Source organism: Rhizophagus irregularis, chromosome 6 (genome assembly GCF_026210795.1).
Source record: "Rhizophagus irregularis chromosome 6, complete sequence".
In the NCBI taxonomy this organism is placed as follows: domain Eukaryota; kingdom Fungi; phylum Glomeromycota; class Glomeromycetes; order Glomerales; family Glomeraceae; genus Rhizophagus; species Rhizophagus irregularis.
In genome coordinates this window covers 2,897,052-2,920,947 of record NC_089434.1, presented here as the reverse complement: position 1 = coordinate 2,920,947, position 23,896 = coordinate 2,897,052, and the positions used below count along the sequence as shown (strand labels likewise).

Genomic DNA, 23,896 nt, shown 5'->3' with positions numbered 1-23,896 from the left:
TTCCGTTGTTACTAAATGTTCATTTTCATTTGGAATTATCAAAAAAAGGTATGATTACGCTTAACTAAGGTGGAAAGAATTCGTATCTAGGATATTACCATTAAAATGGGCGTCCACAAATCCATTTAGAGTTTGAAGCTAACTTTTCTACTCTGTTTTAATTCCACAAATTAGTACGTTGCTCGCTTTACATGTTTTTTTTCCATCAAAAAGTCAAGAGAAGTACGTTTTTTAACATCCAGAACATGATTTTACTAGATTACTTGAATCCAGGTTTTTATTAAACTTTAAACTTTGGTAAAGAGATGAATATGAAATTTATTTTAGAAATGATCGACGTCACAATCACGTGAGCATTACATTTTTCTGCGGACTTTAACTTTATTAATCTTAGTAACGAGTAACCTTTGGTTAATGAAAATAATTAGTGATCTATAATTCCGATAATTACAAGTCTAGAATACTGAGATAACAAACACAATATATTTTTATTTTTGCAAAAAGGTTGAACCTAATGGTCAAGCGTAGAGGTACTTGAACCTCTGGAAGATCTTGTAGATTTTGTAGATCCTGTAGATCTTGTAGATCTTGAGGATCCTGAGGATCTTGAGGATCTTGCTATTGGTTAGATTACAATGAATTAAAAGGCAAGTTTTAAAGAAACTTTCATACGTTCAAACCTATCAATCTTAACTTACTTGATTTACTTGACTTTTTAGTCTTTTGTGCCGCTTCGGCCGCTTTTTGCATTGTCTCTTCTTGTTCTTGACTTCGCTTCCTATGATCTTCAATTTTTACTTCAAATTCTTCGATAATTTGTTTCATTTCCGGTCTTTGCCCTTTAACTGCTTTTGCCTGAAATTCATATTTTTATAATTAGTTGATAATATATTAAGTAATGTGTGCCTCAGAAGTACCAACCTTTCCTATGATTTCTGTAAAGTATTTGTACACATCATTTTCATTTAATTTATCCTGGTAATGTGCTAACCCTTCGGTTAACTTTTTGAAACTTTTTTCGGTCTTGTAAGGAAGTAATGAAAGACAATAAGCAATGTCACGCCACTGTCTTCTATCATCAAGATTTTTAAATCTTTGACATAACTTCTCCACCACATTTTCTGTTTGTTTTTCCTATTTAAAGTCGATATAAAGATAATATTAAAAAGATTTAGGAGTTGACAATTTATAAAAGCTTTACCTTTTCAATAAAATCAAATAAAAATTTCATAATTTTCTTAAATGATTCTTCGTTGACCGTATTTTCACCACTAGAAAGATTACTGATTATATCCGGTAAATTATTATATACCGCATTGTCTTTTGATGCGAGTTCAGTGAAAAATAGTTTTGCAAGATCACTGATCCTTTGCTCACTATCTTCTAAGCATTTAGCCATTTCTCCTAATTGGCCCTTAACCTTAATCATTCCGTTAAGAATTAAATGAGTGAGCACCATTAATGTGTTTTTCTTAACTAAATTGTCTGGATCCGAAAGACGATTATAAATATAATTAATGTTTTCATTAATTATATTATTAAAGCACACAGTCATGTCGCCTAGAGCTATAATAATATTACTACGGATTGTAGGTTCATTTGACCTTTCAAGAATTGTGAAAAGTAATTGCAAATTGTCTTCACAAAACCCTGAACTCACACACATTAATTTTGCTAAAGCAAGCGTTGCAGCAATTTGCAAATTATGATGCTAATAATTAAATAAATATTAGGAAAAAATATATAATATAAAAACGGAAATAATGGAGGACTTACATTATAAGTTTTATTGTTGGCGCATATGCTTATAATTAAAGGACCAAATACTGCTAACAACGAATTTGGATCGAATAACAATTCTTGTTCGCGAATTTGTGCTATTGCTTCCCCATACTCATCTTCAGTAGTTCCAACTACCTGCTCTAATTCATCATCCCCAGGATTCTTTGCTGATTTTTCTTTATCTATCCGTTTATTATAAAAAAACCCATAATATTCGTCATAAAGTCCTTTTCTTTTTTTAATATGTAATATTAATATACCTTTAGATTCGGCTTCAGCTTTACGTCTTTTCCACTCTGCTTCAATTACTTCCAAATGAACAATTTGCTTAATGGCTACATGTCCAACTATAAATATAAGTTGACTTAAATGGAGTGGATTTGCCAGGAATGGCTCTTGGCTCGTAAGAAGGCTTTCTTCATCAATTTCCATGTAATTTTCATTATCAGGTATCTTAAGATCAAAGACTAAAGTAGCTTTTCGTTTAATAATGTCACCACATAAAATATCTGGATGCTCTCCAAGCAAATATATTGCATTTATAGCTTGTTCAGTAACTCTAAACCTATAAAATAAAGGTAAACAATGTCATTATAGAATAGATTTACAATTATATTATATAATTACCATTCTTGTGATGTTGTCTGGAATTCAATAATTTGTTTTAGCCTTTGAAAAATCTGATGAGACATTGGTAAACGTATTGAATTATCGGATAAAGCTCCTATTTTAAAAACAAAGAAACACGTAAGATGTCAAATTTTTTGTACACCTCTGTTTGCGAATCTTACCTTTAACTTTAGTCTTATTGCCGGAAAGACGTTGTAAAGCAATGCAAGTATATTTTGCTAAAACCAAGTCTGTCTATAATTAGAATTCGCGCAAATTAATTATACGGATATAATTACTAAAAACAAATATTAAAATCTGGAGAGTTATTTTATTACTTTGCCAAATTGTCCAAGTCCAACCTTTAGAAGTAAATCGATTTTTTCCTGTACGATCTCCATTTTAGCTTTTGCAAGCATATTAAGTACTATGATCGCACCGCGTCTTTGCTCTTTAGATATTTCCCCCGTAGCTAAAATATTAATTAATTAAAATTAAACAGAATGACTAAAATGATTTAAATTAAGTTAAAAATTGTGAACACTTGCAATAAATGGACCATAATCTGTTGATAACATTGTCGCTTATAACAGCTTCTTCTTCTTCCATAATTGTACTTAGGAGTTGTTCAAGAGACGTCAATTCAGCAAGTGTAGCGTTATATGTTAAACTATACTCAACATTTACAACATATTAATTATTTGTTCAATACTCAACATATTTTAAAGTTTTTTTTTTATATCATGTACCTTATCAGATTTTTAGTAACTATATTTACGTTCTCTTTCTCTGATATCGAAGTGTCTGGATCGATATATAATTTTCGATAACTTTCAATCAGACGTTTTCTAATACTTTTGCCCTCATCATTATTGTCTTTTGTCCAGATTAAATGTAACATCTTTTTAATTCCTTCACCAGCTTTTTCAATCTTATATAATTGAGCCGTTTCAAAGAATTCAATCCCCTCAATCACTTCCGACTTTGTGGTAGAAGCAAGAAGTTGGCAAAGTGTTGGTATTGCTGTATGAATTTGATGAATGAATCGAACAGCGTCCGCATTAAAACGTTTTATCAGATGCAATTTCATAATTTCATCGGATGATGATAATTGAGGAGTTGCTGTTGCTTCCATCATTTCGATATCTTCACCAAGAGTCTCTACTTCACTATTCGTATCTTCATTGTCATTTTCCGTGAGAGCTTCAGCACCAAATTCCACAAGTTCTTGAGGTGGTTGAATTGCCTTAATAATTTAAAATATTCCGATTAATATTATTCGACTTACTTATTTTCGAAAGCGGCTAATTCATACCTTCAAGTCCTCTTCAGCTTTATTTAACCGCTTTTCCCATTCTTTAATAGACAATTCACCTCCGTGCATAATACCATAAGGATGTGTTGATATTAATTTAGTCAACAACTTAATAGCATTTTTACGGACTAAACTAGCCTTATCCTCCAAACAACGAATGGCCAGATTTGCGACTTTTTGCCGACGTTTTGGAAATTTTACTCTTAAGCTAAGTTCGTATAAATTCAAAAGTCATAAAGTTAATAATTAAATATCCTTTTTAAATAAATAAAAAAAATTGTGGATTATTACTTACTCCCAAATTTTAAAATATACTTGTAATACTTTAGAACGACAATAAGAATTCACATCAAGAAAGCGTTCATCAAGAATATCAAAAAACCCGCCAACTTGATGCATATTATTTGGTGCATTATCTTCCTGTTGTGCCAGATCATTGATGAGATTTCCAATTACTTCAATCAATCCACAGCGCATAGTATACGACTATAAAAGCATTAGTAAAATGACAGAACTTCCTTTTAAAATGCGAGATACCAATTTATATTCTTTATTACTTACATCACTATCTAAATGTTTTCTAAGAAGACCGATTTGTTTAATCACTACTTTTGGTGCTAGTGCAGACAATTTAATAAGAAATTTCGAAAAAGACTTCGGTCCGGTTGTATCTTGGCTATTAAATTCCTTATCACTTATTTCTCTAAAAAGTAAAAATTTCCACGGTTAACATAGATTAGATTCGGGTATGCTTAATATATTTTCATACCCTAATGTATTTTCCGCTAATTGTGTATGACCATATTGCTGAATAAGAACTTGAAGAAATTCTGCCATCGGTTCAGATAGATGTTCATAATATTGTAAATTTTGAATAATTGTAGTTTGTGCCCCTAAAAAAGAAATTTAACCAATTAATGTTTTGTTATTTCTGATATCATTTTGTGAAATTTATTATTATTTACCAAATGCATGATTATGCTCTTTGACACATATTGAAAGTATTGTATAAACGAGCGATTTTATGGATTTTATGGAAGATGGTTTAGTCATCGTAACATTTTCCAACATTCGATATGCTGATTTTGTAAATAAACTAACATTGAACCCGAAATTGACCCCGAAAAAAAGATCATAAAAGTCAATTATTTATCCAAATAAACTTTTGAACAACATAAATGAAACAATATGTACCTGACAAAAGTCTCTATTTCATGAGTTGAAGTCCAGATTTTTTTAATTCTAAGTTCCAACACCTTCGTCATTAAAGCTAGAACTTCCTCTCTTTGAGTAGACCAATCCCAATCTTCGTGATTATTTGATGTGGTTTTTGATTTAGGCTGTCTTGCTCTCTAATAAATAAAGAATAACTATGAATTCGTAATAATACATATTACCAATAGATCTAGCAAACAACTTGTTATAAAAACCTTTGTCCTCACGCCACTTCCTCCATTTGCATCATTTTTAGATACTGCTTTATCTTCTGCATTAATAATAAACCAATACAAAAAAAATCCATAAATTTCCAAGGCAACACGATGTTTGCTGTAAGTGCTTTCATCATCAGCATCTAAACTATCTGACGTATTTGCACATTCGCTTTTTAAGCCTATAATACATGTACAATTAATTAACTTATTTTTTAACTTAAAAATGTATTGAAATTATTTCACACCTGATAAGATTATATCAAGTACACGATTTAACGTAGCAGGTTTCAATGAATCAAAGTTTCTAGAAAAATAATAAATTCACTTATTAAATGTCTAATAAACTATTTGAAACAGGAAGAGATAAGGTCATTACTTTATGAAACTACATAAAACACTAAAAAGCTCCACATTTGCTATCGCATAAGAATACACGCTTATTTTGTCAACAATATCTGAATAACAATAAAAATAAAAGAAAGTTATAGCTCCAAGATGCAGTATGGTCTTATGCAAAAATTGAAAAAAAGATATTTTACTTTACCGTTCAACAACCTTTCGATTTCAGTGGCAGCCAAATTAGAAATTGGCAATTCATTTGAAATCGGATAAATGGTATCTTGTAATTTTACGATTTCCTCGCTTAAATCAAAGAAGTCAGCCATGAAACTCGTAAATGAAAATAAATTGCGAGTGAAGAAAAATCACGTTCTAAAAAAAAAAAATAACTATCGCGAATGACGTCATCATAAATCAATAGAGGAATGTGTGCCAGGTTGATGGCGCAGTGTGGCGCAGCGATTTTTCCAAAAAAATTAAATTACAATTTTTTTTTATTTAAAATAAACCCTTTAAATTCCTGCACTAGATGTATTTTCGTCCGCTCTGCAAATTTACTTAGAGAATATACAGGTGGTTTAGAAGGCCATTTTCGAGTTATTTAACAAAAACTGTTTTTTCAACAAATCCAATTTTGGAAATGATCGGCAAAGACGATAAAATTGGTTGTTATATACTAAAGTCAAAATCTACTTCCAAAACCTCCTTCCATTTATAAGTGAATTTTGTAAAACAGATGAAAATACATCTAATGCATAAAGTTGAAAGCTTTACATTAAAAAGAAAATCTTTAACTTAATTTTTTTTTGAAATTACTGCGTCACACTGCGCCATCAACCTGGCACACATTTCAGACGTGCATCAATAGATCACGATACTTACGCGAATAAACATAGAAAGTATACTTCTTTAATACATATCTTTCTTTTAAGTTGAAACCATTGATTTTGAATTCATTTCTTTTCTTTATATATACTTCTTCTATTGCTTTTAAATTTTTCTTTCTCATTCTTTTGAATATTATTTCCAAATTTACAATTTTCATTATTCTTCCTTTTTTTTTAATGATGCAATTTTGTTTAAAAGTTTGAAGCACAAATTTACAACAAAACACTTTAAATAAGCTAACTTTCTGAACAACAAAACCTTTATTTGATATTTTTAGATTTTTTATTTTTAATATATATATCTAATTTGTACTTCATTTCTGAATTATTTTTCTTATAATCCCAAAATTTTATTATTACAATTAATTTTCTAATTTTTTTTCTTTAGAATTCATAACTTAAACTTTAATTGTAATACTTAAATTATTATTAAATTAAATAGAATCCTAGGACACTGAATTTTGCTATCTAAAACTAATTTTAATAAAATAGTGATTTCAGATTTAGTTTTGGTTATTCATCAATATTTTTATATAAAAAAATACAAAAAATTATATTAATTAATGTATTATTTTTTAACTAAAAAATTCAAAAATAGTTTGGCCAGTTTTAGGTATTAATTTTTTTTTTTATTTATTATAGATGTGATCTTGTCCTAATATAACTATACTTACATATATTAAACTTATAAAAAATAAGAAAAACAAAAAATATATAAGAATTAAGCATTATGAAATAAAACCACTCCTCTAAAAAAAAAGTCAACCTGTTACCTAAATGATTATATCATCATTAAAAACAATGATACAATCAAAAAATTTTAAGTGACTATCTAAAAATTTGCCCAATAACCTTTCCAATAAAATGCTAAATCATTCCATTTGTTCCAATTAGTTTTATTACTGAAAATTTCTATATTCACATTTTTCTTATCATATTTTTTACTATTTGATTTCATTTTTTTATCTTTACTACTAATCTTATATTTTTTTTCTTTCTCTATCTACATGCTATAAATAGCATGCATGTATAATTCTTTCTTTATTAGCTGTATGTATATACTATCTGATACAAAATAATGAAAATATAACAAATAATTCAATAAAACAATATAAAAGTAGTTTATATATTTTTCTTTCAAATAAAATTTGGCATATATAAATATTATCAAATATGAAATAATGTGAGAAATAAAAATTCAGTAGATATTATATTTATATATTTTTCTTTCTAATTAAATAGCTTTATATAAATATTATCAAATAGAGAATAATGTAAAAACAAATTGAATTAATTATTTATTTTTTCCATTTTGATAATTTTGTTTTTTAAACATTAGCTATCTCATAAAAAAAATAAAAAACAAAATAAGAATGACTAATTATATATATACTTATCTATATTAATACCATAACCTAGCCTGGATTTTATGACTTTTAATTGTATATTGGGCAATTACATGTTTATGAGTAATGCCATTTACTCTCTTTTTCCTTCTAATTTCTTTACAATAAAATATTAATGTATTTAAATTTTTAATACTGTTCAAACTTCTATGAAATTCCAATTTTGATATTAGTACTATTTTTTCAGTATTTTTTGCCACAGAGCTAATTTAACTTGTTCTTTAATTTTTAAATCTTGTAAAGTATTTGTTACTTTACCTATTATAGTAATTTTACAGGACCCTGCCTACTACTAAAATAGTTTACTGAAAGAAATCCAACTTTTATATATCCATTTTTTTTTCTTACTAATTAATCTTACCAACATTTCAGTTACTTTTTTAGATTAATATATAACTTTACCTTAAATTTTACAGTTACATAAATTTTATTATTTTATTATTTATTAATCAATTATATTAGTTTAGCATTAGTAAATACAATATACAAATACAAAATACAATATAATTAGTAAAAAAATTACAGAAATTAATTATTACTAATGCTGATAAATTATTTTTAAAGTGTTCATAATTACTTCTTGTTGAAAAAAAGAAAAAATTCTGTATTCATTACTATCAAGTTTAAGTATCTTATGATTAATAAAATTAAAAGGTAATATATTACCAAGATAATAAACAATATTTTTGGCTGATAAGTGAATAAATAGATTACTATTATCTATTACAAGTAACTGACATGTAAAATAATTTTCAGATAAATAATGATAAAAAATAATAGAGATGAATAAAAGAGAATCTACTGAATTTATACCAGAACATACAAAGAAATGCTGATTACTAATCTTTTGATACTTGGCAAGAATTTAGCAAATATAAAGTCTTTTACTTATATATACAATAATAAGTCTATGTTATTTTCTAATAGGCATTTTTCAGATACACTAGCACTTTTTAAGTTTTGTACTATTGTAAGAAAAAATAATAATTAATCATTTTTTATTTAAATTAAGGTCAAAATAATAGTATATAAATTACCTAAAATTGTTCTAGAAATGCTAATACTTTCTGCATGTTTTTCATCTTCTAGCGGTTAAATTTTAGTCAGTTTTTAATATAAGAATCATTTTTTTAAAGACTGCATACAAGTTTATTTGCAGTATTTCTTTCAATTCTATTTTGCGAACCTTTATTCAAATTTACAGCCAAATGATTTCAGATTTCTCGTAAATGATCAGCTTTTAAGAATGCATTATGTGATTTATAAATATTTAGTACTTTTAATATATCTAATTCATTATTATCATAAGAGTTCTTCAGATTCAGTTACTTTTGATAGTAAATTTGCACTTCTTTAGTGATTTAAAAAATAAATAATTCATTAGAATTGATTTTATCAACATTATTACATTCATTGTTATTATCTTTTTAATTACTTGATCAGACGCTAAATATTCATTCAAATTATCTAATTTATTATTAAGAAGTTCATCATTATTACTATTAATATTAGAATTTTCAGTAAGTTAAAACTTTTTATATTAATTAATATATGCTACTCAAGCCATCTTTTTTGCTACATCAACTAGTTGATCATTTTCAAAAATTAAATTATTATTAATATTGAAATTAGTTGCAGGATTTTTTTTATATATTCAACTTCAATTTCTGAATGAAAATTATAAACATATATAAAAGAGTATAAATCTGCTCTAAATTTTAATAAAGTCATTAGCCAAGCAAATTTTTTAGCATTCGCATAAGTGATTTAAATTATTTAATAAATTTCATTTTATATTGACCATTGGCGTAAGAGTTTAAAAAACCTCAATACTCATGTTATTTGAATCAAAATCAAAAATATAACCTAATTATTAAGAGTATTATTAGTTAAAGTAAATAATATTGAAAAAATGATTAAAATAAACTAAACAAATCTATTGCTGAAATTTTTTCTTTTTTCATACTAAAATTTCCAGTTTAAAGAATTTTGTTATAATGTATAACTCGTTAGAGGATTTTAAAAAACTCATAAAAAGTAAAATCTAGTATTAATTGATATGTAATTCCAAATACATGTTTTAAAACCTTTATTTCATACTCCCATGATAGTAGCAAATAGTCTTCATAATAATTACGATATGAAATAATTAATAAAATCAAGGATTTAACAAGACTTTTAAATATATTATAACTCTGAATTGAAATAAAACTTCAATTTATAGAATACCACTCTTTAGAAGTTTTTTTACTAGTTTTTTCAATATAGGATTTCTAAAAGTTAAAAAAGAAATAAACGCGCATGGCAGGACCCTAAACAATACTAATATAACTTACATTTAAGTTTGCGTAAAGTTTATATTAAAATTTTTCAAAAGTTGCGTATTACATATATATTTTCAAAATTTTGTTATCCTACATACCCTTGTTTTTAATACAACCAGTGATTTAATTTTAATTAAATTTATGTCATTGGATTCGTCTTGATGAGAGGATTTTAATGACAGTAAAATTGCATTTCTAGCTTCAATATTGACAAAGTTATGTCATAAAATGTATTTTCACTTCAGTACTTAAAGTTTACTTGTAAGTTATATTAGTATTATTTGGGGTCCTTGCATGGTTATAATTATTCTAGTCTTATAACTAATTTTACAATTTAAATAAGCATCAAAGAACTTGCCTAAATAGAATACATTTAATAAATTAATTAATTAATCAACAAATTTATTAAAATACTAAAATTTATATCATCTACCTATCTAAGATAAATAAATACACAAATAAACTAAACTTTTCCAGATCAATAACTCCATTATCTTGGCACATCCTAAATAATTGTGAATAGAATACACAAAAAGCTGCACTATGATCCTGGTTGCCAACATTGTAAACATCATGAGTGCAGAGCACAGAATTTTCCCTCTTCACAATATTGCAGAGTTGATTATATATAATGAACTATATTATTTCTCAACATACTAAGTAATTGTATTCCATAATAAATTTGATTTCTAGTAGTTTTTTTGGCATGTTTATATTTTATTATACATATACAATTGGTCAATTATTAAAATTAGTGCTAGCACTGGTCAAAATCATTTATTTCGTCAATAAGACCTTTCGGCAATAATTTGGCAAATCAATCACATGATTCGTTACACATTCGGTTAATTATAAAAATCAGAAAAAATTTGGCATAAATCAACTGGTCGATTTTTTGTCGATTTTTGGTTGAGTTGTAATATAAAAAAAAACCATAAATCGACCAGTACTTTTTTTTATTGATTTTTTTATTAACAACACGATCGACTTGGAATATTCGGCTTTAATACAAATTGGCCTATATTTGATGATTTACAGTTGAATTATGTTACTAATTAAATGTTACACATTATGCGATACGCATATTAAAAGTTTAAAAAAGGATCTCTTATACATCCTTTTTAAAACTTTTTTAATTTCTTCCTTTCCCTCCCCTTTTCCTTCTTTCCCTTTTCCTTCCTTCATTCTCCTTTCCCTTCCTTCCCTTCCTTCCCTTTTTCCCTTTCCCCTTTCACTTCCTTTCGTCCCTTTTTTTTAATAAAATATAAATAGTTAATACAAACTATTCTTTTTTACTTTTTTTTTTAGTTTCTGCAAAGATTCGTAAGTACGAATTCTTTAGATTTTTTTCATTTTTTTTTAATAAAATATGAACGGTTAATACTAACCGTTCTTTTTTACTTTTTTTTTAGTTTCGCCACTCAGGTGTAGAGCTCCGCACGGTTCAGGTCAGATCGGGTTACCTGGTTAACCCGAACCAAAATTTTTTTTCAGGTCAGGTCGGGTCAGGTAAACCGTTCTGACCCGACCTGACCCATTTGACCCGAAAGTATTCGGGTCACTTTGGGTAACTCAGGTTACCTGAAGTTTTATTATTAAATATTTCAATTAAAAAAACGGTATGTAACATTTTTTTTTATTAATTATACAAAAAACGGCAGGTTCAACGTTTTTAATTTAAAAAAAAAGATTTTTATTGAAAAAACGTCAGGTCCCGGTGTTTTACTTTTATTTTTATATATAAAAACGCTGAAACTATTTGTTTCGGCATTTTTGTTTCGATCTTAGATGTAAAAATGCCAGAATCATTAGTTTCGGCATTTTTCATTTTGATTTTACATGCAAAAATGCCGGAATCATTAGTTCCGGCATTTTTCATATTGATTTTACATGTAAAAATACTGAAACTGATAGTTCCGGCATTTTTTTTTTCAATTTTACATGTAAAAACGCCGGAATTATTAGTTCCGGCATTTTTCATATTGATTTTACATGTAAAAATGCCGAAACTGATAGTTTTGGCGTTTTTTTTGATTTTACATGTAAAAACGCTGGAATCATGAGTTCTGGCGTTTTTCATTTTGATTTTACATGTAAAAATGCCGGAATCATTAGTTCTGGCGTTTTTCATTTTGATTTTACATGTAAAAACGCCGAAACTGATAGTTCCGGCATTTTTTTTCAATTTTACATGTAAAAACGCCGGAATCATTAGTTCTGGCATTTTTCATATTGATTTTACATGTAAAAATGCCAAAACTGATAGTTTCGGCATTTTTTTTTTGATTTTACATGTAAAAACGCCAGAATCATTAGTTCCAGCATTTTTCTTTTTGATTTTACATGTAAAAATGCCAGAATCATTAGTTCCGGCATTTTTTTTTCAATTTTACATGTAAAAACGCTGAAATCATTAGTTCTGGCATTTTTCATTTTGATTTTACATGTAAAAATGCCGAAACTATTAGTTTCGGCGTTTTTTTTCAATTTTACATGTAAAAACGCCAGAATCATTAGTTCCGGTGTTTTTCCTTTTGATTTTACATGTAAAAACGCTGGAACTATTAGTTTCGGTGTTTTTAATTTATTTAACCCAAATATATGTCAGATCAATGGGTCGGGTCAGTACGATAGACTCCGACCCGACCTGCGTCAGGTCATGAAATTGATGACCTGACCTGAATATTTCGGGTCAACCTGTCGGGTCACCCGATCTGTCAGGTCAGGTTGCAGAGCTCTAGCGATAATGCATAATTTAGTTTTATCACAGCATAATATCACATAATTTATAACTCCTATATTAAAAACGCATATTCTGCAGTAAAATACCAGTTTTTTCTAAAGTTTCTGCCGTTATCAGAATTATTTTGGTTGTAATTGTCATGTGATTACAAAAATAAATTCACATTTTTATGAATGGATGAAGCATTTTTTCGAATAATATGCACATTTCGTCAAATAATATCACATAATGTGAAGTTTTTTTGAAAAAAATTAAATCACATAATTTTGTTTTAGCACATAAATAATTTGTATTTTATCACATTATAAAATCATCATCCTTGGTACAAATCTTGGTTTTATTCTTCTTGTTTTTTTTTGTAATATTAACAAACGGTTATTAATAACCATTTTTTTCTTTATTATTTTAGGTTCAGATTGGAAGAATGGAAAAAACTAAGATTCGTAAATATATTTACGAATCTTGGTTTTATTTATTTATTTTTTTTTTAAAAAATATTATGAACGGTTTATACTAATAACTATTCTTTTCATTTTTTTTATAGGTTCAGCCGTTCAGGTGTACTTCCGAAAAATAGAAAACCAAGTTTTGTAACTTGATTTTTTTGGTTTTTTCTATTATATGAATAGTTACTAACTATTTTTTCTTTTTTTTTATAGGTTTCACTGGTAAAAAAATGGTCTATCCTACACATATCCTACACATATCTTACATATATCGGGTACTCAAAATGTAGAAAATCATACACAAATAATACACATATCATACACATATCGGGTACTTATATATATAGTATACCTATCAGGTACCTGATATATGTATGATATATATATTAGTACTCGATATGTGTATGATATGTGTATTATTTGTGTATGATTTTCTACATTTTAAGTACCCAATATGTGTAAGATATGTGTAGGATAAATCATTTTTTTACCAGTAATTTGGCTGTTCAGGTGTCTTTTAAGAACAAAAAAACCAAGTTTTATAAATACGAATACGAAACTTGGTTTATTTTTTTTTATTTTTTTTTCTATTATATAAATGGTTCTTTTTTTATAGGTTCAGCCATTTGGTAGGCTTCTGAAGAATAGCGAAACTAAAATTCGTAAGATTCTATTGTACGAATCTTGTATTTTTTTTATTTTATTTTTTTATTATTACGAACAGTTTACTAACCATTCTTGTATTTTTTTATAAGTTGGATGGACTTCTGAAGAATGGAAAAATCCAAAGATTCGTAAGGTATAAATCTTTATATTTTTTTATTATTTATTATTACGAACGGTTTACTAACTGTTCTTGTATTTTTTTTTTTATAGGTTTGGTAGGCTTCTAAAGAACAAAAACCTAAAGATTCATAAATACGAATCTTTATATTTTTTATTCTTTTATTATTACAAACGGTTTACTAACCATTCTTTCTTTCTTTTTATAGGTTCGTGGGCTTCTAAGAAACAGAAAAACCTAAAGATTCGTAAGTACGAATCTTTATATATATATTTTTCTTTTATTATTAGGAACGGTTTACTAACTATTCTTTTTTTTTTTATAGGTTCGTGGACTTCTGAAGAATGGAAAAACCTAAAGATTAGTAAGTATGAATCTTTATATTTTTTTTTCTTTTATTATTATGAATGGTTTACTAACTGTTCTTTCTTTCTTTTTATAGGTTCATGGACTTCTGAGGAACAGAAAAATCTAAAGATTCGTAAGTACAAATCTTTTTAAAATATTATTATGAATGGTTATTAATAACTGTTCCTTTCTTTTTTTTAGGTTTTGGGTTGGCTTTCAATCTTCAAAAAAGTGGAACCAAGATTTGTAAATCTTGGTTTATTTATTTTTTTTTTTAATATTATTATGAATAGTTACTAATAAACCATTTTTTTCTTTTTTTTAGGTTTCAGGTTGGCTTCTGATCTTCAGAAAAAGTAGAAACAAGATTCGTAAGTACAAGTACGAATCTTAGTTTATTTTTTTTCTTTTTTTTTATGAACGGTTACTAATAACCATTCTTTCTTTTTCTTTTAGGTCTCGGGTGTTTCAGGTGTTTTTTGAAGAATAGAAAAAACCAAAAATTTGTAAGTAAGTACGAATCTTAGTTTTTTTTCTTATTTTTTTTAATATTATGAACGGTTACTAACCGTTCTTCTCTTTTTTTATAGGTTCAGATGAATTGCCAAAGAACGATCAAAGATTCGTATATATGAATATATGAATCATATAATTGTAGAATTGTATTTGAATTAGCAATATTTATTTGTAAATTAAATAAATGCAACAATAATAATATAATTATAAAGTATTTAAACATTAATAAATATATTTATTTAATAAATTTGATAAAAAAAATTGAAATAAATTCATAAATAAATGGGTTGTTATTAGACTATAATTCGGCTTAAAGTTTTAATATCGAATATTGGTCAATTTAAGCCTAAATAACACTGGTAAAAAAATGGTCTATCCTACACATATCCTACACATATTTTACATATATCGGGTACTCAAAATGTAGAAAATCATACACAAATAATACACATATCATACACATATCGAATACATATATATAGTATACCTATCAGGTACCTGATATATGTATGATATATATATTAGTACCCGATATGTGTATGATATGTGTATTATTTGTGTATGATTTTCTACATTTTAAGTACCCAATATGTGTAAGATATGTGTAAGATAAATCATTTTTTTACCAGTGTAATGGTTGAATAATTAGTCCAAATTTGGGATGATTGGCACTCTAAATGCGTCCAAAAATTTGACCTTAATTTGACACAGATTAGATCATTATTCAACCTATATTTAACCTGGTTAAATTTAGGCTGAATTGTCCTATTTCAACTAGTGAATTTAAGTATAATTTAAATATAATTTAAGTATATGGACAAAAATTAAATATATTAGAAATATATTTTAAGATAATTTTAAATACATTTTAAGTATATTATAAGTATTTCGCAATTTTTAAATTAAAATATATTTTAAAAAGTTTTTAATTATATTTTAAATATAAATACTTTTTATAAAGATAATACTTGGTAATTTTCATATTACATAAAAATACATAAGTTTTTGATGAAATCACTCAAATTTTTTTTTATTTAAAAGATAATTCTTTATAGATTTTATAATTTAAATAAAAAGAAAAATGTTTTTAAGATATAAATTAGAGAAATGGTAAACCATTATGTAGTTCAGAGCTTATTAGTATACAGTCAACTCTCTATAAATGCACTCCCCTTAGGATCAGGTTTAAGAATGCATTTAAAGAGAATGTACATTTATAGAATACATATAACACAGGTCGAAAAGTGAAAAATCAGGCATCAATCAGTCACCAATCAGTCACTAATCAGATAACTGATTGGTAACTAATTGGTGACTGATTGGTGACTGAAAGATCCCAAAAGGACCCTGAACAATATATATATAGGTCAGATGAAAAATTCAAAATTTACTAAGGTCAATAAGCAAATATTTTTCATGTCTGCTAAGCAAACTTTTATCTAACCCATAAATTTTTTACACTGCTAAGCAATTTATTTTATGACATATATATATTTATATATAATTTTTTTTATAAAATATGTATATAAAAAAAACTAAAAAAACAAAAATTTTTGAAATAATGTATGGATAAAGCTATTATTATTTTTTTGTAATATTACAACTTATAAATGTTTCTTATTAATATTTCGTATATCTGTTCTGTGACTTCAGAGCGTAATTTAGGCACTTTAGTCAAAGGAAACATCCAAAACCGTCTTAAGTAAAGTTGTTCAGCAGTTTCGAATCTACATACATATAAATTTTTATCATGATTTAATAGATATTTATGGATTTATTCATGTTTTTTGTAACGCCACCAATACGCGGACAAAAAAAATATTTTAAAAAATTTTCTAAGTAAAAATGAAATAACTTTTATTGATTATTACAAAAATTATAGTGTAAAATTATAAAAAAACAGAAAAACACTTATTCTTCCCTTTCCACCAACCCGTTGCTTTTATTTTCAATATATATTTTTTTACTGTTATATGAACGCGTATATGATTTATAATTTTAATGTTATGCGGACGCGTATTTGTTTTATCAAATACATGTTACACAATCACGTCTAAAAATGATTCCTGTATTACGTATACAATTAACTTATTCTTTGTATTAAAAATAGTAAATTTTTTTTACACAAACATGTTTATAACTTTGTTTACATATTTTATTAAATTTTTTTAATGTGAAAAATGTAAATATATATTATATTATATATATATATATTAAAAAATTCTATCCTGCTATGCAAATATATATCTGACTATTAATAATTTAATACTCTGCTACGCATAATTAAGGACCCCAGATATCTCCAAAACAGGTCATAAGTCACACTTTTGAGCAAACATGGCATAGCAGTCTTTATCTTTATTAATTATTTATCAAACTTTACCAAATTACATAAGAGAAAAAGAAAAATAAAATAAAAACTAACTAAAAACAAAGCTATATAGTCTCCTAGAAAGAAATTAAAATTAAAAGAAAATTCAAAAGAAAAATCGCTAATACTAACACTTTCTAGATCTCCCCCCTTGATATATCCCAATCAAAGTAGAAGCAACTATGCTAACATAATAACAAATGATGCGCCCACTATTAAAATCGACACTCCATTCTGCAAAAGCGGTTATTAAAAGAAGCACGTTAGACGACCCATAAAACCCGAAATGTGATTAAACCAAGATAATCCATATTGCATCGAGTTTTTTAACCAATCAGTTCCGGAGGCACGTGAATCAATTTGGGTCAGAGGTGGCAAAGATGAGTAAGGTAGATAAGAAGATTTAGACAAACCTTTAGGCCTTGGAGACTGTTTAAGTGTTGAAGTAATGTTCATCGCATGTTCCCATAATCCTTTATCATACGAACGCGGATTCCAAATTCGTTTACGGAATTTGTTGATAAAATTGTTATGTATGGCGGCAACCACATTCATAGCAGCGAGGCAAGGAATACCTAAGGTTTCAAAAACTTCCAGAAAGGCGGTGGGCAAACAGCCACGAACCAGACTATAGGACGACCAGTTACGAGATGAGAAAGACCAACAAAGAAGGGAAGTGATTCTATCCACTAGAATAGAATAATCGCAATTGGCATTATCACCCGCTTCTTTGATTTTTTGGGTAAGGTGGTGAAGATAAGATATTAAGAGTTGATGTAATCTATCACGACGCTTAATGCATAAAAATAAATGCATAAAATCTTCTAAATGGTCTTCACAGGAACGACAAGTTAGAATTTCCACGTATAAATCTGGTCGTGTCCTTTTCAGTGATTCCAAAGTGGGTAGGTCTTCCAGAAAGATTTGAATTTTAACGTATGATGTCTAGAAACATTTTCTTTAGTGAAAGAGTTATCAAATTTGGGTTGAAACATTAACGTATGCCAAGTAAGGGCCCAGTCAATCATATATCCAGAAGGATCCGTTAAGAGAAAAATAAAACGAAAACGCGAAAGAGCTAAAAGGTCTTTCATATACAACATTTGATGATATTGTTTAAACAAATGTCTGGGGTTGGATTCGCAGACTACGTCATCATAGAACATAATATAATCATGAACTGCTGCGAGATCGAGACAGGAGATGAGAACAGCATCATCAGATGTATGGGCAGTATTGGCAAGAGAATCAGCAAAGTCATTCCAGTAAAAATTAGAGTGAGCTTTAACTTTGAAAGGCAAAACCGAGAGTTGTTTATCCACAATCAGTTGTTGGATGATGGCCCAAAGTTCAAAATTGGTAGTCTTATAATAAAGACGAGAATCTGAATAATCAGATAAGAAATAATGTTTCAAACCCTCAATGGAAGACTGTGAATCTGTATAGATATGAACAACAGAGTTGGCAGGGAAGGCTGATAAAGCAGCATAAATAGCAGCAGCTTTGGCACGTGAAGAGGAAGGCCAATCACGAATAATACCCCACTTATAAGTGGAAATAGAATTAAGAAAGCCAGAGTCTTTGACAATTTGAACCCAGCCCCATCCCATAGAAACATCACTAGTTCCTAAATTAATAAGAGAGCCATCAGTGTAAAAGGTGTAATGTGAATCTGGAGAAAGCACAACCGATGATGATGCAGCAACATCGCCAGCTGTAAATAAACATAGAGTAGGTAAAGCTATATCAACAGTGTAGAAAGAGGAATTGAGAATATCAACAGCTAATACTGAGCCAGTTGAAGGATTATAATTTGAAGTAACAAAATCCTTGATTTCCGCCCATGACACTGTAGCAGTCAAGCTGGAAGTATGACTCGTAATGGATGATTGCTTCATAGGTAAAATCCATGAGCGACTAAGAAGACCGAAGAGGAACGGCACAGAGCTAGTGGCAACAAATTTCTTTGAATACGAAGATTTATTTATATTCAAGTTGCAGCCAGGGCAAGGTTGTAGAGTGATCAAATCACTCGGACGAGGTAAGCAGTCTGAGATCCAATGTACAATAGTACAGGTGGAATGCTTGGGTTGAAGCTGAATCTGTTTACCGAATATGGGGGAGCCATCATCATGCAGCGTGACAATCCAATTCTTCTTATAACCAGAAGGAGGAGTACAAGGAGTAAGTTCTTTCGCGATATGGCTCACAGGGCATTGATTAGTCATAAATTGATCTTTTAATAAACCAAATTTATCTGGAACCGTGACGTTAACAAAAAGATTTTTGTACCAATTGGGAAGACGGGCATTACCACGCTTTTGGGAAGAATTAGCATATATGACAGGCCAAGAAAGTAAATGTGTACCCTGGGGTGTCAACAGTTGCGAAAGGTAGAAAAGGCAACGTTTTCAGAGTCTTGTTAAATTGGCCTTAAATACATCCAAAGAAAGACATTGATAAATGGGAGTATGGCCATTAGGATAAGTTAAATCAGGCACAGACGATAAATTAGCACGTGACAGACGGAAAGGAGTTGAGAGCAGTGAAGCTAAAGTATTAGCGATATAATCTTGTTTAAAAATTATAAGAGAAGACCAATAAGACCAATCCAAAACCATCAAAGGAGAAATAGGAATTAAACAGTAAAATTGAATAAACCTCAACCTATAATTAAAAAGTAACTTCATAAAAACAGAAGAAGAATTTGCTAACAAAAATAAATTAGTAAAATGACTTTGTTGTTGAAATGAAAATAAATTGATCAAACCCAAAGCTTGTGTTAAATATAACACCACATTAGGAACAGAACGTGATAGTTTGGCCTTATGTTTAACTAAAGCACGAATTGGAGAAGTAATAGTAGAACATTCAACCTCAGATAAATGCGTAACTTGCATACGATAATCCAATTTCAGGATCAAAACAGTATTATAAAGATAAACCACTTGTTGAACAGTCAATTTCGCCGGGCGGAGAATTGCAGAGAAAGAATTACATTCTCGTTTGAGTTGTTGTCGGATAAAATTCTTAGAGCCGTTAATATTAAACCAAACGCCCAAAAAACGGAAAGACGAGGACATAAGGATAGGGGTAACTGTAATATTGGTTGTAGTGTTAAGTGATGAAGTCAATAAATTAAAGGCTATAGGAGATAAATCTCGAGAAGTAGCAACTGCATTGGTGGCTAAAACATATTTGTTATGGTTGGCTGAGGTGTTGTTCAAACGATAAAATTCTTCAGTGATGGACAACATATGTTCCATTCCCTTTTTAGAAGAAGAAATCAAAGTAGAATCATCCATAAACACCAAATTATTAATCTTTAAAGCATCCAAAGAACGAGAGTTTGGTGAAACAAAATCAGAAGCCATAGGAGAAACCAAACAATAAGGGTCTTTCTTTTCATTTTTCAGGACTGTGAGCAAAGGGTCTAAATAAATAACCCATAAAAGCGGAGAGATAACTTCACTTTGGTCTATACCAATTCTAATTCTATAAGGCGGAGTAGGGCCATGTGCAGTAATGACACGATTAGAACGTAACATAAATAAAGAAAGTAAAAATTGAATAGCATTTTCTGGTAGACGTAAGCGTTGGAGAGCAAAACGCAACATGGATAGATCAACAGAATCAAACGCCTTTGAAATGTCTTGAGAGAGAATCCATAAAGGTTGTTTAGTGACTACTGAATCGTGGATAATAGATTCCAGTGTAATAATAGGATCGCGGCAAGAACCTCCAGGTAAACCTGCGAAGTTTCTTCCTTGAAGAACATGGTGGGAAGCGAGCAAAGGAGCAAGGCGATTGTAAAAGAGCTTAACCAAAGCCTTGCGAATCACTTCTAATAAAGTAATAGGACGAGTATTCTTGAGTTGGCATTTCCATTCATGCGGTTTCGGAATAGGAAAGACAGTAGCTTGTCTCCATAAATTAGGGATATTTGCATCTGATAGACAGGCACAAATTAAGTTAAAGAGAAGAGCAGAAGCAGAGGATCCTAAATGTTTCAACATCTCATATGAGATCATAGAAGGTCCGGGGGCTTTATCATTAGGCATGGAGGAAATCGTTGAAGACCATTCATCAAGGGTAGGAGGATCCATAAGTGAATCAAAAATAGCTGGAGAGACTTCAGCAAGCGGTGCATAAGCGTTAGACCATCGATCTGGCAAATCCTGTATGGAAGAAGGAGGAGTGGAGGTAATTGGAACAAAATTTTGAAAATGTTCAATGACTTCTTGATCAATAGCATCTGGAGAAGTTAATAAAGTAGGGCGTATTGGATGATCAATAAAGACACGATCAAGAACGATTCGTCGTCTGGTTCGTGACAAGGCAGATTCAATAAAAGTAGAGATATCATTGGTGAAGTTATCATTCCGAGCATCAATTTTTGCCTGAATAGAAGAAGCTTGAAATTCTTTTTCTTTAAGCAAAAGTAGGCTTCGCAAAAGCAAAGTCATATTCTCTAATATTTGAAGTAAATTAGCAAAATCATCAATTCGTTCATCACAAAGAGAGGAAGGAAGAACAGTAGAAGTAACAAAAAATTTGTTTATAACTAAAAAGGAGTTGATTAAGACGTAAATAATATGAAGACCATTTGGACTCAAAACGAACAGAATATAACGCAGGGTTTTTGTGAAGGGAGCGAATAGTCTTCGCCACTTTAGACAAAAATCGATAAGATTGACATAAAGTTTCTAGATCTTTAGGCTTCTTCGGAGCATAGGTATTGCCCACAGTAACTGAGGGTAGCTGGGATTTTGCAGCTTTAATAATTCTAGAATGAAGATATTCACATTTCTGATTAAGAGGCCAAGTATCGAAGACAAGTGGATCAATTGGGCATAACTTATCCAAGTCATCAGCAAAGGCAGTCCACTGTTCCATAGAAATAGAATCATATTTAAAAATGCGTCGAGTATTACGACCAAGTTGATGAGCACGAGCAGATTTAATAGCATCTGACAGTAAAGAGGCGTCAAAATAGGTGATAATAGGGTTGTGATCAGAAATGTGTAAATACATCGTAAAAATAGTTGATGTTAACATATAACGCGAAGAAGCGGGCGGGACGAAACAAAGTCAATACGGGTAATAGTGTCCAAGTGGTGATAAGTACCCAAGGTACTAGATAAATTAAGGGAAGTACAATCCTCATAATTATGAGAAAGCAAATAATGAAATAATTTATGAACTTTTTTAGCGGCAACCTGAGGTTGATGCAAAAATATGGGGTAAAATTTCTCCAAATTCATATTGAAATCACCACAAATAGCATGGTGGAAATTTTGTGAAGAAGTTTGAGAAATAAGAAAAATTAATTGATCAATGACTTCGTACCGAAGAACAAGATCATTTGTAGGAGGAATATAAACTACAAATATACGCAATTTAACAGCCTTTAAAAAATAAGTCTACAGAAAGAATTCGGGAAGAATGGGATTGATAAAACTGACATGGGTAGCTAAAGAGTTGTGTATGAACAAAACGCAAAAGCGAGGAAGAACGGCCGTGTTTAGGTAAGAATCAGATCAGAATGGAAAGAAGTATAATCACAAACACGCTTTAGATAAAAATTTCATTTGTTTAGGTGATAAATGAGTATCAACAATACCACAAAAGAAATATGGTTATGGGAAAAAAAGGAAAAAAATTTGGTCCATTTTAAACGAACCATGACCAGGAGTTTTTAGACCATTAACATTAAAGGAAGAAATGTTAAAGGAGTTGGGGATGGGTGAAATAAAGGATGAAGAGGAAAATAATGTATCAGATAAAGGATCATTAAAATTATCACTAAAATCAACGGGGTTGGGGATTTCGCACAAAGGTATCATAATCTATGTTATTATTCATCATCATTACACTATGATAGAAACTGCGGGGTGAAAGAGGAGGATAACAAATTAATCAGACGAAGTCTTATTGACTAAGTCCGAGGAAGAGCCACCAGAAATGGAGCTAATAAATCTATTAATAGAGCCAGATAAGTGATCAAATTTGTTATCTAAAGATCGTTGGAAGGAATAAATTTTAGCACGTTCTTTATTGATGGTAGCTTCATCGGCAGTTTCGGGATGGGGGAGGAGGAAATAGTAGAACGGGGAACAGGGACCATTGGTGGAGGGAGAACTGGGCCGGAAAAGGGCTTGGTCGAAGGAGCGGGTTGGATTGTGTTATATAAGGGGGGTGCGTTGATGATCGTCAACAAGCATATGTGAAGAATCATTAGGATCAGGTGGGAGAACATCATCTTGTATGTGTCTAAAAACACGGAGTTCCAGCCGAGACATCCTCTGATCAGCTAGATCAAGAGCATGAATTCTAGCACGTACACTAGCCATATCTTCTTGAAGGCTTTTAAGCATTAAAAGGATCTCTTGAATTTGGGAACAATTAGGATCTACCAAGGGAGGTTTATGACCAGATGAATTGGGAGTAAAGGTACTATTACGTTGGGAAGTGGAAAAAGAAACTGAACGCTCTTTGCCTTTATGCTCATTAGATCGAGGTCGTGGTGCAAATTGGGTAGAATTATTGGAGTTAAGAGAATTGGGCGAAGAAGCATTATTATTATAATTATT

General features: G+C 29.3%; 1 protein-coding gene across 1 annotated transcript; it reads right to left on the bottom strand.

Annotated features, from left to right (window-relative positions):
- Positions 1 to 511: 511 nt before the first annotated feature.
- Positions 512 to 5,804, bottom strand: OCT59_026365 (uncharacterized protein; the record flags this gene model as incomplete). The annotated part of the gene is made up of 21 exons (XM_025314883.2): positions 512 to 618; positions 699 to 855; positions 922 to 1,134; positions 1,202 to 1,711; positions 1,777 to 1,964; positions 2,043 to 2,347; positions 2,410 to 2,506; positions 2,574 to 2,646; positions 2,730 to 2,863; positions 2,940 to 3,061; positions 3,141 to 3,637; positions 3,707 to 3,914; positions 4,002 to 4,192; positions 4,268 to 4,409; positions 4,476 to 4,599; positions 4,672 to 4,802; positions 4,901 to 5,058; positions 5,137 to 5,318; positions 5,385 to 5,443; positions 5,516 to 5,594; positions 5,684 to 5,804. The coding sequence occupies 21 exons, from the start codon at positions 5,802 to 5,804 to the stop codon at positions 512 to 514; spliced, it is 3,798 nt and encodes a 1,265-aa protein (XP_025184210.1).
- Positions 5,805 to 23,896: the final 18,092 nt, after the last annotated feature.